This window comes from Natator depressus, chromosome 2 (genome assembly GCF_965152275.1).
Source record: "Natator depressus isolate rNatDep1 chromosome 2, rNatDep2.hap1, whole genome shotgun sequence".
In the NCBI taxonomy this organism is placed as follows: Eukaryota; Metazoa; Chordata; order Testudines; family Cheloniidae; genus Natator; species Natator depressus.
Window position 1 is genome coordinate 140,555,702 of NC_134235.1, and position 14,572 is coordinate 140,570,273.

At 42.3% G+C, this 14,572-nt stretch overlaps 1 protein-coding gene across 4 annotated transcripts in view; it reads right to left on the reverse strand.

Moving 5' to 3' along the window:
* TENT4A (terminal nucleotidyltransferase 4A) overlaps positions 1 to 14,572 on the reverse strand; it is a 102,160-nt gene that overhangs the window by 13,708 nt on the left and 73,880 nt on the right. For 3 of the 4 annotated variants that reach the window (XM_074945068.1, XM_074945067.1, XM_074945066.1), the window contains exon 11: positions 5,682 to 5,840. The exons of the other annotated variant lie outside the window; for it this stretch is intronic. In XM_074945068.1, coding sequence (XP_074801169.1) covers positions 5,682 to 5,840 — 159 coding nt within the window. The remainder of the gene's footprint in view (positions 1 to 5,681; positions 5,841 to 14,572) is intronic. 4 annotated transcript variants of the gene reach the window in all.

A 14,572-nucleotide genomic window follows, 5' to 3' on the forward strand; every position in this document is an offset into this window, starting at 1 on the left:
GCTTCCCAATGGGTGCTCTACGTCAAGTAGCTCCCAAGCAGTACCCCAACAGGGAGGAGGGAGCTTCGGAATCATGTCCAAGATTGAGTAAGCAGAACCAAGTGCTGCATAAGATCTGATAGCATGAACCAAGGTATAGTGCTTTAGAAAAAGTATGCACTATGGGCCACGTAGCAACTCTGCATCTCTTAGATATTGGAATGTTTTTGAACAAAGATGTGGAAGTGTGCTATTATCCTTTGGGAAGGTAAAACACTAGCTGCATTGTAGCAAGGAAATAATACACCCAGAGATCCCCCTCAAAAATCTCTGAATAAATTGTGGACCCATTGGATCTTTCTGTGATGGAGACAAGCAATCAGGCTTATTTCTGAAACTGTTGAGTTCTATCCAGATAAAAGGTCAACGCCTGTCTCACATCTAATTTATGAAAGGAGGTCTCATGCTGAGATTTATGTGGTTTAGGGAAAAATACCAGTAGATGAACAGACTGGTTAAGATGGAAATCTAACAACACTTTAGCTAGGAATTTTGGGTGAAGCCATAAGAAGACCTTGTCCTTGAAAAATACCATAAACAGGGAGTCTGCCATCAAGACACCAACCTTTCCAACCCTGTGGGCAGACATAATAGCTACTAGAAAGGCCATCTTCACAGATAAGTGAAGCAAGGAGCAGGTTGCCACAGGCTCAAATGGTAGTCCCATTTAAGTACAAGGTTGAAATCCCAAGTTGGAGTAAGATCCTCAACCTGGGGAAAAAGGTTCCCAAATTTAATTAATAAATCTAGATGACACAAGATAAGCAAATATAGAAAACCCCTCTAAAGGGGAATTAATTGCAGATATTGCTGCCAGATGAACCTTGATGAAATTCAGAGCTATCAGATAGCTCTGAATTTCATCAAGTTCAGCAGATAACCCAAGATATCCGAGAATGGAGACTGTTCAGGCACAAGGCAATGACAAATGACGACACCAGTGGTTGAACCTTTTCCATTTCTGAAGGTAAGCAATTAGAGCCGACTCCCTTCTACTGTTTAGTAATACCTGTTGTAAACCTGCCAAGCAGGCAGAATCTAATCCCATGAACCATCAAGGAGCCATGCTTGGAGGCAGAAGATCCCTAGGTTGCGGTGAGGCACACAATCTGCATCCTGGGAGAGGAGATGAGGGATGGTTGGAAGCTTGAATGCTGACTGAACACTCAGGTGAAACAGGTAAGGATACCAAGCTTGCCCCAGCCAGGTTGATACTACAAGGATAACCCTGGCCTTGCTCTGTCTGATCTTGTTCATCACTCTTACAGTTAGTGGTGTTGGAAGGAATACGTAGAACAGGCTCTTCATCTAAGGAAAGAAGAAAGCATCTCCCAAAGAGTGATGACCTATGCTTTCTGTTGATCAGAATAAGGGATATTTCTTGTTGCTGAATGTGGCAAATAGGTCCACCTCTGGAAGTCCTCACCTTTGGAGCATCCCGTGAAAAATTTGACAGTCCAAATCCTATTTGTTGTCCTGGGAGAAGCACCTGCTGAGCATATCAGATGAGACATTCTGGACTCCAGGAAGGTAAACAGCTGAGATCTGAATCTGATGGGCTATACGCCAGTCCCACAACTTCATAGCTTCACCACACAGGAAGGGGTATCTTGGTTCTCCCTGTTTGATGATATAAAACATGCAAGTCATATTGTCCGTCATGATCTTGATTGATTTGCCCCTGCTAAGTGACAGGAACTGAAGGCATGTGTTCCTGACTGCCCTGAATTCCAACAGGGTAACATGGAAACAGACTTCCTGAGGTGACCATATGCCCTGAGTTGTGAGGGTTTTTGAGGTGTGCGCCACACCCCAACAGTGACACATCCATTCTTACAGATATTTTTGGAACTAGATAGATGAAATCAACACCTGCACGCAGAGTTGATTTTTACACCAATCTAAGGAGCTCTTCATCAAAAAGGGAACTGTTCGTCCAAACTCTCTCTGGTTGAGAAACAGATCCTTCTGAACCAGTGGAGGTAGAGTGGTTGCATGCTTGGTCATGAAGATGTAAGCTGCCATATGAACCAGGAGCTGCAATCACTTCCTTACTGAAGTATGAGGGATTCCCTTTAATTGTCCCCCACCAGGTTCACTGAAGTTATGAATCTGTCTGTGGAAAGGAATGAAGGTCCTGGCTGCCAATTAATCCATTTATGCCCCCATTAATTGTATTCTCCGTACAAGGGACAGTGAAATCTGGTCTCCCCCCATTAAATCTGGTCTTTTGTGTGATTTTACCCTATACTATACAGATTTCACAGGGGACACCAACGTTTCTCAAATTGGGGGTCCTGACCCAAAAGGAAGGGGTGTGTGTGTGTGTGTGTGGGGGGGGGTTTGCAAGGTTATTTTAGGCAATTGCGATATTGCCACCTTTATTTCTGCGCTGCCTTAAGAGCTGGGTGGCTGGAGAGTGGTGGCTGTTGGCTGGTCGCCCAGCTCAGAAGGAGATGCCCTACCAGCAGCAGCACAGAAGTAAGGGTAACAATCCCATACCATGACATTCTTACTTCCGTGCTGCTGCTGGCGGTGGCGCTGTCTTCAGATCTGGGATCCCAGGCAGCAGGCACTGCTCTCCAGCTGCCCAGCTCTGAAGGCAGCGCCGCTGTCAGCAGCAGTGCAGAAGTAAGGGTAGCAGTATCGCAAACCCCCGCTACAAATCCTTTTTGGGTCAGGACCCCTACAATTACAACACTGAGACATTTCAGATTTAAATAGCTGAAAACATGAAATTTACAATTTCTTAAATCCTAGGACTGTGAAAGTAACAAAAATGGACTGTGAATTTGGTAGAGCCCTACTCATCTCACATGGAAGTGTCTCTGGAGTTGCGGAATTCCTGCGGTACTAAGCAGGTTGATACTAACTCAGCAGTTGAAGTGAATGGTACTACTGATCTGGAGTGCGTATGTGCCAGGTATGAAGGTATCTGGCACTTCAATTTTGCTGGTATTGACGGAGACAAGTGCAAGCAAAGGCACTGATAAGTCTGATTTAGATGTTGCCTTTCTAGAGGAGTGTATGTCCTAGGCTTTCCTGTCCTTCACAGACATCACTGGGGGTCTGCTGGAACTGTGCTTCTCTGAAATACTCTGGGATCTTTGCTGGTACCGGAAGAAGAGTCCTTCATCTCCATGGTAGCAAGTTGCCAGATCGAGGCCTCCAACATCATAGACTTGGAGGGAGATCAGGATCTTTTTGGAGGCGGTTCCTTGTGGTAGGAGACTGAGCTCTTCTTCTCTGGAGCCTTCTGAAGTCCTCCCCATCTTAAGGGAGACCTTTGCTGAGGTCGAAAGGGCACTGGATCAGCCAACAGCCAGATGTACTGACGGGTCTCCTAATCTAGCTGGTCAAAGTGAGCACTCCATCATCAGAAGCTTCAATTTGGTCTCCTGATTCTTCCATGCCCTAGATTTGAGAGCCAGGCAAAAAAAGTTACACTTTTGGGAGATATGGGCCCTCCCAAGCAACAGATACACAGTGTGTCCGCTGCTGACCAGGTTAGCCTTCTGAAAAAAGAGGCAGCATTTGAAAATTGGCAAGCCAGGCATGCCCAGCCAGGCCAAATAAGCTCCCTAGGAAAAAGGAAGAAGGAAAAATCCCAAACCTCTCACTACTAATTCTATACTAACAACCAACACTAACTAAAAACACTGAACTAATTACAGAACAACTGCAAAACATGCTAAGGGATGTACAAGGCTGACATGATAGAGCTCCACCTCAGGCGAAGGTGGTAGAGAAGGAACAGAGCGATTTGCCCTAACAGCCCTCTACACACTCGGTGTGCGGCACAAGGTTGTACAGAGCACATGCACGAACCGAACTGACACTGCTAATGGAAAGTCTCTGATCAAGGGCTAGAGAGGTGAATGCACACATGAAGTGGAGCGCCTACAGGGACACCACTCGAAGAATGTGATCTAATTACTGCCACGTGAGACCAAAAAGCAAAAGTCATTTAATTGAGAATGCCTTGACTCTGGAATGCCCAAGAGTTAAAGTCTAGGGACTGCCAGCAGAATCTTTCAAGAAACTGACAAAAACAGGCTCAAGAAAAGATGGTAGTTTGGCAGTTGTTCAATCTGGAACGTGTTTGAGAGAAACTGGATCACTGCATTTACTTTGGGAAATGTGCAGCTATGCACAACTCTCACATTTGAGCTATGAGGGCAATGATTCATTTCACAAAGATATCTACAGCGGTCTAATCTACAGAGTACTTTCTATAGACATCACTGCCAAGCAGGTGTACTCATTAGGTCACCCGCCATTTGAAGGAAATGGTTTCAGTGTAGTTACTACAGACTCGTTATGCTCCTTCATATCTCCAAGCGACCACAGTGATGTCAGCCCTGTCACCATGTCATTGCCACTGAAGAGCCATAAACATCACATAACATGTGGCATAACTGGGTGCACAAGTAGACTTGAAAGCATAACACATAGGCCATCTTCCCACCCGAGTCATACCAGACCAAGATATATCACACACCAGGGCCATGAAATACAAACCTGAACTGTCAAGATGAACCCAATTAATGTCCTCAACCCTGATAAAGTTATCCTCCGACCATAAAAATCCCACAGACAGCAGACCTCTCATCCCTGCTAGAGAGTCAAGAAACACTATCTGATGTGGCCCTGTAACTGGGACCAGGCTTCAGAGTCTAACAAAAACGAAGGGGAAAAAAACCACAAAAGCCCTTCTTCCCTGAAAAGATAACTACACAGCCAAATATACTACCCCTGAAGTTCACCACTCTGCAACAGTTTCAGATTCCTCTCTCTCAACCACTCAACCAGCTTTCAATACAACCCATAAAACTGTAAAATGTCAACTAGCCCATAACTGCAAGCATTAGAAGGGCAGTCTTCATTTCAGTTTATTAGCTCTTACTCCTTACTAGAGGGCACTGGGCTGAAGGGGAGACATAGTATGTTTTCACATATTGTGATCGTCTGCTTGTCAGTACAACACCTACAACATTTTTGGCATAGATTTAATACAAACAAGAAACAGATAAGGGTTCTACCCAGAATGTGTTTTACAAATAACCCTCTGAAGAAAGAACAGTTGACAAGCATACAACTTTGCAGTCATCTTCCAAAACTTAGTACAGAAAACATGAAGTTTTTGTAGTGACCCAAAATTCTCAGGAACACCACTCAAGTCCTGGATAGAACAACCCTCCAAGACTTATAGTTCTTAAGATAAGCCAAATACTAGTTTAGAAAGGTGGTATGGAGGAAGAATTGCAATTTTTAAAAATAGGAAGTTAATAAGCCTTGAAAATTTGGAGAGCTCACAGGTAATCCCAGATCTTGCAAAAAGCAATAAAAAGTTTGACATTTTCCATGTTAGTCTTATTCTTATGAGAGTCAAAGAGCATGTTGTAAGATGGGCCACAAGTATTGGGATGCATCTTAAAATAATTAATTTCTTTTCATTTTGCTGTTAGAAATGCACTTTTTTGTTAACAGCTTCAGCAAGCCCAACGACTCTTTTTATGAAATGCTTCTACAGTGTTCAGAGTTCTTTAAAATCAGACTAGTACAGCACAGTGCAAATGGCCTATACTTGTGGTTTGAATACTACCTCATTAAAAAAGTTACTCCAATTAGTTGGCTCATACCTGATTACTGGCGGCCATTATCAAGGTTCTCGTAGGTGCAGACTGAGGTTTACCACTTGGCATAGGCAATGCTGGTGGTAAACTGGCCATAAGCTGAGTCGGTGCTTGCAGATTGAACTGGTAAACATTAGGAGCTGTGCAAGGTGGCGTATCAGAATCCTTTTGGCAAAGAAAAAGGGGAAAAGAAAAGCAACTTTACAGAAAGTACAGTATACACAGACTATGCATCTGTAAATGCAATGATTCAATAACTGATAGTGTAAATACTGTAAGATCTGGGTTAAAGCCAGTGTGAAATTAAATACACACTGGCACTATATTTACTTTATGTAGCAGTTTTAAGAGTTAACTCTAAAAACCTGCATTGAGAAAAACAGTTTAACAATATCAGTGGTGATCTCAGATCAATTTCCTCTCAGCTCAGACTACAGCCATATGTGAAATTAAATTCTCCACTCTCCCAAGTTAAAAGTCAGGGGGACAAAGGTAGGAAAGAAGAAAACAAGGAGAGTAGCACTGGTAGATACACAGGGCCTGGAATTTTAATCGTTGGTATAGGATCAGAACTTTGAGCAGTTTGCTGGTAATTGAAGTTATTTGTACTTATCTGTACAGAGAAGTTACTCACTGGTAATTGTTATAGTCTTCTCCCATCCTACCCAGCAACAGCAAAGTTAGGGCTCCACCTACCAAGAAACAAGGAGACAGACGACCTGCCAGTCATGACTAAAATACAAGAACCAAATCATCCACTTCCTTTCTGGTTAAAGTTCTCTAATCTTATCTACTACTTTCCTTTGGAAGACAATGACACTGCACCAGGGGAAGAGAGAAGCATTAAGGTTGATAGAAAGGAATACTATGACAATTACCTGTCAGTAATTTGCTTTCCATATGCCCTCTTCTCCCATCATGACCAACATCAATTACAGACAAGTGGTGAGCCAGAGGCGGTGGTCTTACTACTATGGTGCTTGGAGCACTTAACTGCCAACAAAATAAGCAGACAAGCACAGTTCCACCTATTAATATCAGATGAAGATGTAAGGAGACAGCCAGGTAGCTGTCTCAAATATTAATGATTGATTCTTCTACTTTGAGTCCAAGAAACTGTCATGCATCTTACAGAAGATTTTAGTCATTTAGACATAAAAGACTATCTTTAATCCACTGATGTCTTGACAAATGTTAAAAAGAATGAACAGGTAGTTTTTCTAAAATTGTTAATGTAAGATGGTTTAATTCAGGGCTTACTTGACATCCAGGGGGAAAAAAATCTTCCTCCATTTCAAAAGAGAAAACAAATATAGGTGCATTAGATACACCAGACTAAGTGAACAAGGCAGTGGACTCCCTCTTAACATGGGTCACTATCCAGCTGTAAGCTCACATGGATGTTGTAAGAACTGAAAGGTTCCCAGACTGAAGAATCAGTCTTATAACCAGATGCTTCAGGAGTATAATGCTAACATTTTTCTTGGAGCGAGGAGATGATTAGCCAGAGACTCTTGGCTGACAGACATGCTTACTAAAGTGAAGACTGGTGTGTGATGATTTGCTAGGAGGCAAAAATTCCCCAGTAGTCTGTTTAAAAAGAATTCCCAACTGGAAAGTTATCAAGCGGGTCAGAGATGTATCTTCTCCAAATGATGAGAATTCCATAATCCAGATAGTGACGAATCCTCTCCTTTGATTTCTGCAGTAGAGAGGTCTGAATGACAATGCTGTCCACATAAGAATTAAGCAGTATGCTGATCCCCTTCTGACAGAGAATGGAACAAAGTTTACAGAACTAAGTCAAGCATATCCCAGGGCAATATAAAGTAGTGCCAATGAGCTGGGTGGACTGGGATATAAAACCAGACCTTCAAAACCCAATGTTGGGTGACATGGAAATAAAGATGAGAAGCCTATCAACATCCAGAACAAGAGTACAGTCATCTCTTTATGAGAATGTATTGAACAAAGCACTTATCTACAAGAATGGGCTGCCACAGAAAAAGGAGTGGAAAATAGAGACACTCCCCAAGCACCTCTGAGCAGTGGGAAGAAGTTACTGTTGCAGACTTCTGAAGGCACAGAAAACCGCTATATCTTCAGGTCTGTTTGCATCTTGTGGCAAAGTGGCAGAAGGAATTCACTCATTGAAGAAAGATCTTTGCATTCCACAGGGAGATAGTTTAGTGATAAGTCAGTGCACAGATGGCTATGTACCAGATCACAGACATGGTAATGGATACCTGCCATGCAACAAATGCAGTCTGAAATTCTCAGGCAGTTTCGAACATGCAACCTATGTGATGTAGCACTATAATCCTAACGGGTAAAACAGCTAGACTATATGGATGGGTAGATGAAATTTCACACTCCCCTCTCCCCCACAATGCAGAGCTTTGGTGTTGCGTTAGAGGCGGTGTGTGTGTGTTGGGGAGTGGGAGAATTTCAATGGACAATAAGTCCAAGCAAGGACCAGAAGCTACCATAAATCACACTAATTTAGGTAGGGAGGCAGAAGCAGCAGGGGCGAGGATGGATACTGTTGGACCTGCAGCCCTTAAAAGATATGCAGAGTTTGAACTCTGTGCTATTGCAGGTTCTAGCTGCAGTCAGTGCCAGATCATTCCAAAGGGAGGACCTGAAACAAAACTCCAGGGCAGTCAACCCATCAAGTAGGAATAGTGGTGGACAGAAATAGCAGCCTGTCTCAGGACTAGAACACTCCTTTGAAATCCTTTTGAAGTCAGACAACCTCTGAGGGATGAGAGAGAGCGAGCGCCAGTAGCAATGCAGGAATGTGTACTAAAAGGATATGTAGTTCCATGGCCAAAAGGGGAGTTTCCCAAATTTTGGCAGCTGTTTGGCTTACAGGAATCCAAAAAGACTGCCCCATTCTCCTGGGAGAGGCAAAAGAGACTGCAGACAACATACAGAAGAGAAGGAATATATGGAAACACAAAGCCACTACAGTAGGTCTTACTGGTGGCTAATGGTGGCCAAGACTGAAATCTATAGGCTCCAGAGGGGTCTAGCCAGATGAAGAGCTCTCAAGCTATCATAGCATGTTACATAGACAGAGAAACCAGACAATGCAGAAAGATGAGGCCAAGACTCTGGAACAGTACCTCATGAATGAGAGAAGACTGATTCTGAGCAGTCAGTTTAGAGCCCAACAGGGGTTGGGGGAAGGGGAAAATAAGTATTTCCCCTTTGGTATTTGCAGGAAGGCACAGACCAAGTGTTTCAAATTGGAGGAGAGATCAGTTCAGAGGCCATTCAGAATTATCCATGGGATTCTGGGACCTGCTCACATCACTTTCAAACTCTGTGCTGAAAATAGTTATTCCAAAGCTGTATGGAAATTGTTTTAAAAGACACTGGCAACTTAACTAGATACATGGGCTGAGATCTGTAAGTTTCCTGAAGCACTTAATCTGGGTAAGACAGACTGGAGGAGAGACTGGTTCCAGGAATGAAAGTTTGTCATCCCGTTTTCTTTGATCCTGACTTATCTCCCAAACCAACATATTTGGGATGTAATAAAAGAAAGATTAGTAGGCAGAGAGAGACCAGGAGGTAAAAAGTACCCAACCAACAAATCATCAGGCTTTAGTCATGACCACTGCTTAAAGCACCTTACTGCTCAGGATGCTTCTTCAAGGAATTAAAGTAAAGTCTGTAGCACTTTATTAGGGATTAGTGGATGACCATATAGTAGTTTAATAGATTTCCACTATGGTGTCCAGGCCCTTTCTGCTCAGAAGGCTGCAGTTAAGTTTGTTGAATGAGGTCTTATGCCATTTGGAATCAGTTTATCTGCAGCTGAAAAGGCTTGTGACACAGCACTTGACTCAGCGAGCTATGGAAGACTGGATATTTTCAAGCCCAGATACGCTGAACGGAAATAAAGATGTTTTAATAAAATATAGCTCTCTCATAAGGTATATTTTCACTGCTTCTCATATATAGCAAGTAACATAACAGTGTGGATGTTAATTTGAACAAAAACAAGAATATTCCACATTAAGTATAGAAGAAAGAGAATCTACCTTTCACAAAGGATTCTGAAGAAGAACTACCCTGTGCTCATGAAAGATGTAGTAGGGCTTAAGTCTTCTATTGTCTAAAAAGACTGTCTTCACCTTAAGATGCTAGAGTTACTCTTGAGATTCCCTTCTGGCCTTATTCTGAGATCTGGGTTCAATTCCCAGCTTTGTCAGACTTCCTGTGTGACCTTGGGCAAGTCACTTTGCTTAAGCTCCTCATCTGTAAAATGGGACTATACTAAAGCTCACATAGTTGTGAAGATAAACCCATTAGTGTCAGAAGCACTCAGACATTAGGATGAAGGGCAAGAACCTAGACTGGAAGCAGAAATTTTGGGAATTCTTGCTAAAACAACTGTGACCAGGAACCACATCCTTATGCAAAGGAAGTACAGGGAGTTAGTTGACCAATTTGAAGGGAAGAGTTCTCAAACTTGTAGCACTATAGGCAGATCCAAACCAACACACTACCCTACCAGAGGCTACCACCACATGACCTACAAGACACCTAAACAGGCCTGCACTTTTGACTCGGTTTAACAAAGGGACATAAAAAGTAGTTGTGACGTGTTGCAATCCCAAGATTAGGTGATTCAGTAAGAATCTATGCTAAGAATCTAGAAGAGCTGGAGCACCTGGCTTCTGATCAATGAGCTTTTTATCTTTAAGCAGAAGATGAGAAAAACCAAGCAGCAGAGAGACATGTGAGCCAAAGCATCTGTTCCTTGGGGAAAAAGAATCTCACTTTTGTGGATGCAAGAAAATCTGAGGTAGCCTAGCTCCCCAGGTATCTGCTAAAACAGTTAATCTTTCAAGGGCCGCTTCAAGTTTTCAGCTAAATGCAAGAAGAGTCTGGCCAAACAATGTCCCCATCCTTATATGATTGTGTTGACTATCAGCCCATGAGAAAAAAAACTCTATTGGTTCAATGTTTAAATTTCAACTTCTTGTGACCCCTTGGTGATTTATGTAAGACATGATCATATTGTGTGATTGAATTCCCTCTCAGTTGATCCTGAGTGCCAACCTGACTACTCATTTCTAACAGAAGCTGGTCCAATGAAAGATATTACCTCACCCACCTTGTCTCTGTACTCATCACTACGAAGTTGATGTGCTGGATCCTAGAGCACTGACTGCATTCCCTGGGTACTGTGTTACTTCAATTGTCTTCCTCAATCTGAAAGGCTGACATTTGTGGTCAGACTACTGGGAACTGGATTGTAGAGGGAGGATCCTATTGCATGGGCTGTCACCATCAGTTGAGGGATTGAAGCTCTGAATGGTATATTCCCTTTTGTTTTACAACTCCAGCTGGGAACAGGTTTCAGAGTAACAGCCGTGTTAGTCTGTATTCGCAAAAAGAAAAGGAGTACTTGTGGCACCTTAGAGACTAACCAATTTATTTGAGCATGAGCTTTCGTGAGCTACAGAACAGTTCTAGACATAAGCAAAATCCCTGAAGCTTTCATGTGCCATCTTGACTTGACACTAGACTAGTGTAAATAGCCTATGAGCTGCAGGTAAAGATATATGGATAATATTGTGTTGACACGTCAAATCAATGCCTAGATCTTGTCAAACCATTCCTGTGCCTGGAAGACTCTGGCTCTCAAACTTAAGTGGAGAAAAAACCTGAGGAACTCAGTCTAACACAACTTATGTTCCTGAAGCATGGAGAGGAGCCTTTTAAGTTGCTACTTGCAAATTTTTTCTTGCACATCATTTGCTGTGATGAATGCAGTGTAAAAACAAGTGTATATATATGAGTCCCTAAACCCTCAGTCAGTTTATTAAAAAATAACACATTTATGAACACTGGTAGTCCAGAAAGTATAAAACACTACTATTTAGTCTGAGTTTTTTTTGTTTGTTGGTGAACAGAAGTTGCCAGGGACTGGGCCTGACCAGAATAGATGGATAAAACTTCTGTCAGATGGTCTACTGCAATATTAGAGTAGTTTCAGCCTGAATTTCACCTTTTATCAACCAGTTCAGCCACTTATGACTAAGCACAGGGCCCTAAGCACCTATCATCTGGAGGGACAAGTTCTATTTTGCTCTTGGCTCAAGGAAGTGTGATCTCTGATTTTTATTACTCTTGCAGTTGGAGGAGAGATCATGGAGCTCCAGAATGTATTTATTCTTAAAATGTGGGATCACTTGTCCTTGTGTCTGGACAAAGGCAAACCCTTTGTTATAGTCATACTAACTACTTTGACTAGATGGAGGGCTGAACCCTTTCCATGACAGACTTCCCTCATGTTCCAGATCTTGCCTTTACGGAAAGAGTCCCTTATCTGTAACCAGGAACAAAAAAGGAGCATCTACCCTTAAAAAAGAGTAGGGAAGACAATCTGGCTTGTCTTATCTGATACGACTGTGTCAAACTTCTTCCAGACAGGCTCCCACCTGAATTCTGAGGCACATCGGATTTTCTGGAACTGGTGCCTGGCTACTGAGTTAGCTAACAGGTCTTGCAGCCAGCCTCAGGAGTCCTCCTTTGACTGGCAGAAAAAGGTTTTCAATTATATTAGTTTTTCAATTGTGTTAAAGCTCTTGATGTTTAAGATGTAGGCTAACATGATTTTTAAAAAAGCACACTTTTCTGCCTGGTGAGATGTGATCATGTAGTCCATAGATTTGTCCTCCACCAACACAGTAATTAGGAAAAAAGTTTGTCCTGGTTTTGGGAGTGTAGGCATTTTAGTTTTTTTTACTGGGACCTTGCAGCTGCACAAGTACACTGGCAGACCAAAGCAGCTTTAAAGTCCCTTCTCAGGTGCTTTTTGCATACAGCCTTCTGGGAAGGAATGCCCTCAACGGGAATTACCATGTCTCTGAAAGGGATACCACTACTGCAACCACCTTGGGTAGGACAAGAAAGTTATTTGACCTAGTACCCTATAAGACTTATGGGCTTGAGTAAGCCATCTTCTTTGGTGGGAGTGTCTCACCCTCCTGAGTAAATTCTTCAAAAGATAAATGAAGGGAGGATGGCAACTTTCGCTTCAATTTTGGATGATAGATATTTGCCTTTTGTGTTAGTCTGTTCAGCCATTCCCATCTTCTGCCAGGCTCTCAATGGCAATCATCCACTTCCTCTCCATGGTTTGAAACAGAGAAATAGTGTCTCCTGTTTCCTTGTCTCAGTATTATGATCCAAATTTGAATGGTTTAATTTTTTCAGTGTAGCCGCTAGAACTTGGTGAAATTTTTAGCTTTTGGAGATCTTTATTCCCTTGTCTTTCAAGGGGGGGGGCTGTCTTCAGCAGAAGACTAACTTACTATCTAAAATGTGCTTTTGGGTTTTAGCCAATAGCCTAGTGAAGGGGTCCTGAATCCCAGCATTCCTCATCTAATATTTGGAGAAAAAGTTAAGAAAAACACCTGTTAAGAACTTCAGAGGTCTTCCTGTTGAGAATGAGAGAAAGAAAGGATGCTTGAGTACTTGAAACATGATTAGAATACCCACTTAAGCCTGGAATGAGATGCTCGACCTTATCTTTAAAAGATAGACTAGACAAATAGTTTTGAACCCAATCCTGAGAAGTCTTCAAATTGTCACGGAAAACTCTGTTTGTTGAGTCCCAAAAGGTGAGGATAAATTACCATCTTGTGAAGTCTCGGATGGTGTAGAAGAATACAAAATCCCCAGGAAGCTATGCAGACCAAACCTGTTCCCCTCAATATTGTGGATTTTTGTGGTCAAGAAGTTATAGCAACACTCCCCACTTCCACAGTTCCTGAAAGGGACTCCTTGCAGGTGAACTGACCTTTAGCTTGCTTCATTTCCCAAAAGGACTAAGATCTGTAAATTTTGGTCACTTAAAAGGAACTGGAGATTTCATGTGTTGCTGCTCCAAAAAAAATCAGCTGTAAGAGCTAACACTGCAATGTATAAAACCAGGAGTGCTGAACTGCCAAGCTGCTTGTGCTGCCAGAGGAAAATAATCTGGTCTGAGGGTAAAAGGAGTATGGTCAAGCCCTTGAGTCCTGTGGACTAGACGGGACTGCCTGTTTTCAGGAAAAGGGTACAGCTCATGTGTGCACTTCAGGGAGAAGTCAGGATCCAGAAAAGAAGATATACTGGAGAAAATGGAATTTTCCTATTGATTCCCTGTAGGCCCTCTTTAGTGGCTGAATAGGTAGGAGGTCTCTGTACCAAAGGATTTTTCCTTGTTGCCATTCTCCATTCTTTCCCCATTGCCCACATTACCCTGTGAACTGGAATTTTTCCCTCCCTCCCTCTTCCCTTATTTACAGGAGTGATAAGTAGCCAGAGAGGCCAAGTGGGAGCTAATTGAGGCATAGGGCTGCACTTCATGCTACCAGCCCAGAAAGGGGGAAAAAAAAAAAAAAAAAAAAAAAAAAAATGGAAAGAAAGCAAGCACACTGGTGTTTATATGTTAATACTTGGTTATTACATAGCATTTTTCATATCAAGAGCTCAGAGTGCTTGATAGAGTAAGGTAAGTATTACAAGGCAGCAATGTGCAGTTTTGGGCAATTTACTTCACAAGAGTTCACTGACAAGCAGGAATAGAACCTTGGCGGCCTCACTCCTAGTTCAGTGCACTAGCCTCTGCATTGGATTTCTCCTTCAGATATGCTTTGAGGGATTATTTCTATGAGATATACAAGATCATCATGTCTCTTTCCTTCTTGGTAAGTGGAGCCATAACACTGTCTAATCACCACTGGAGCAAAGTGGGAAGGAGAGATACCCAAGAAAGCTTTTCTATCCACAGAAAGTTATGAGGTATGGATTTTATGAACATGTGCTATCATTAATGTTGTATGGTTTTCATTATAAATGCTTTTTAAAAAAATAAAAACAAAAACAAC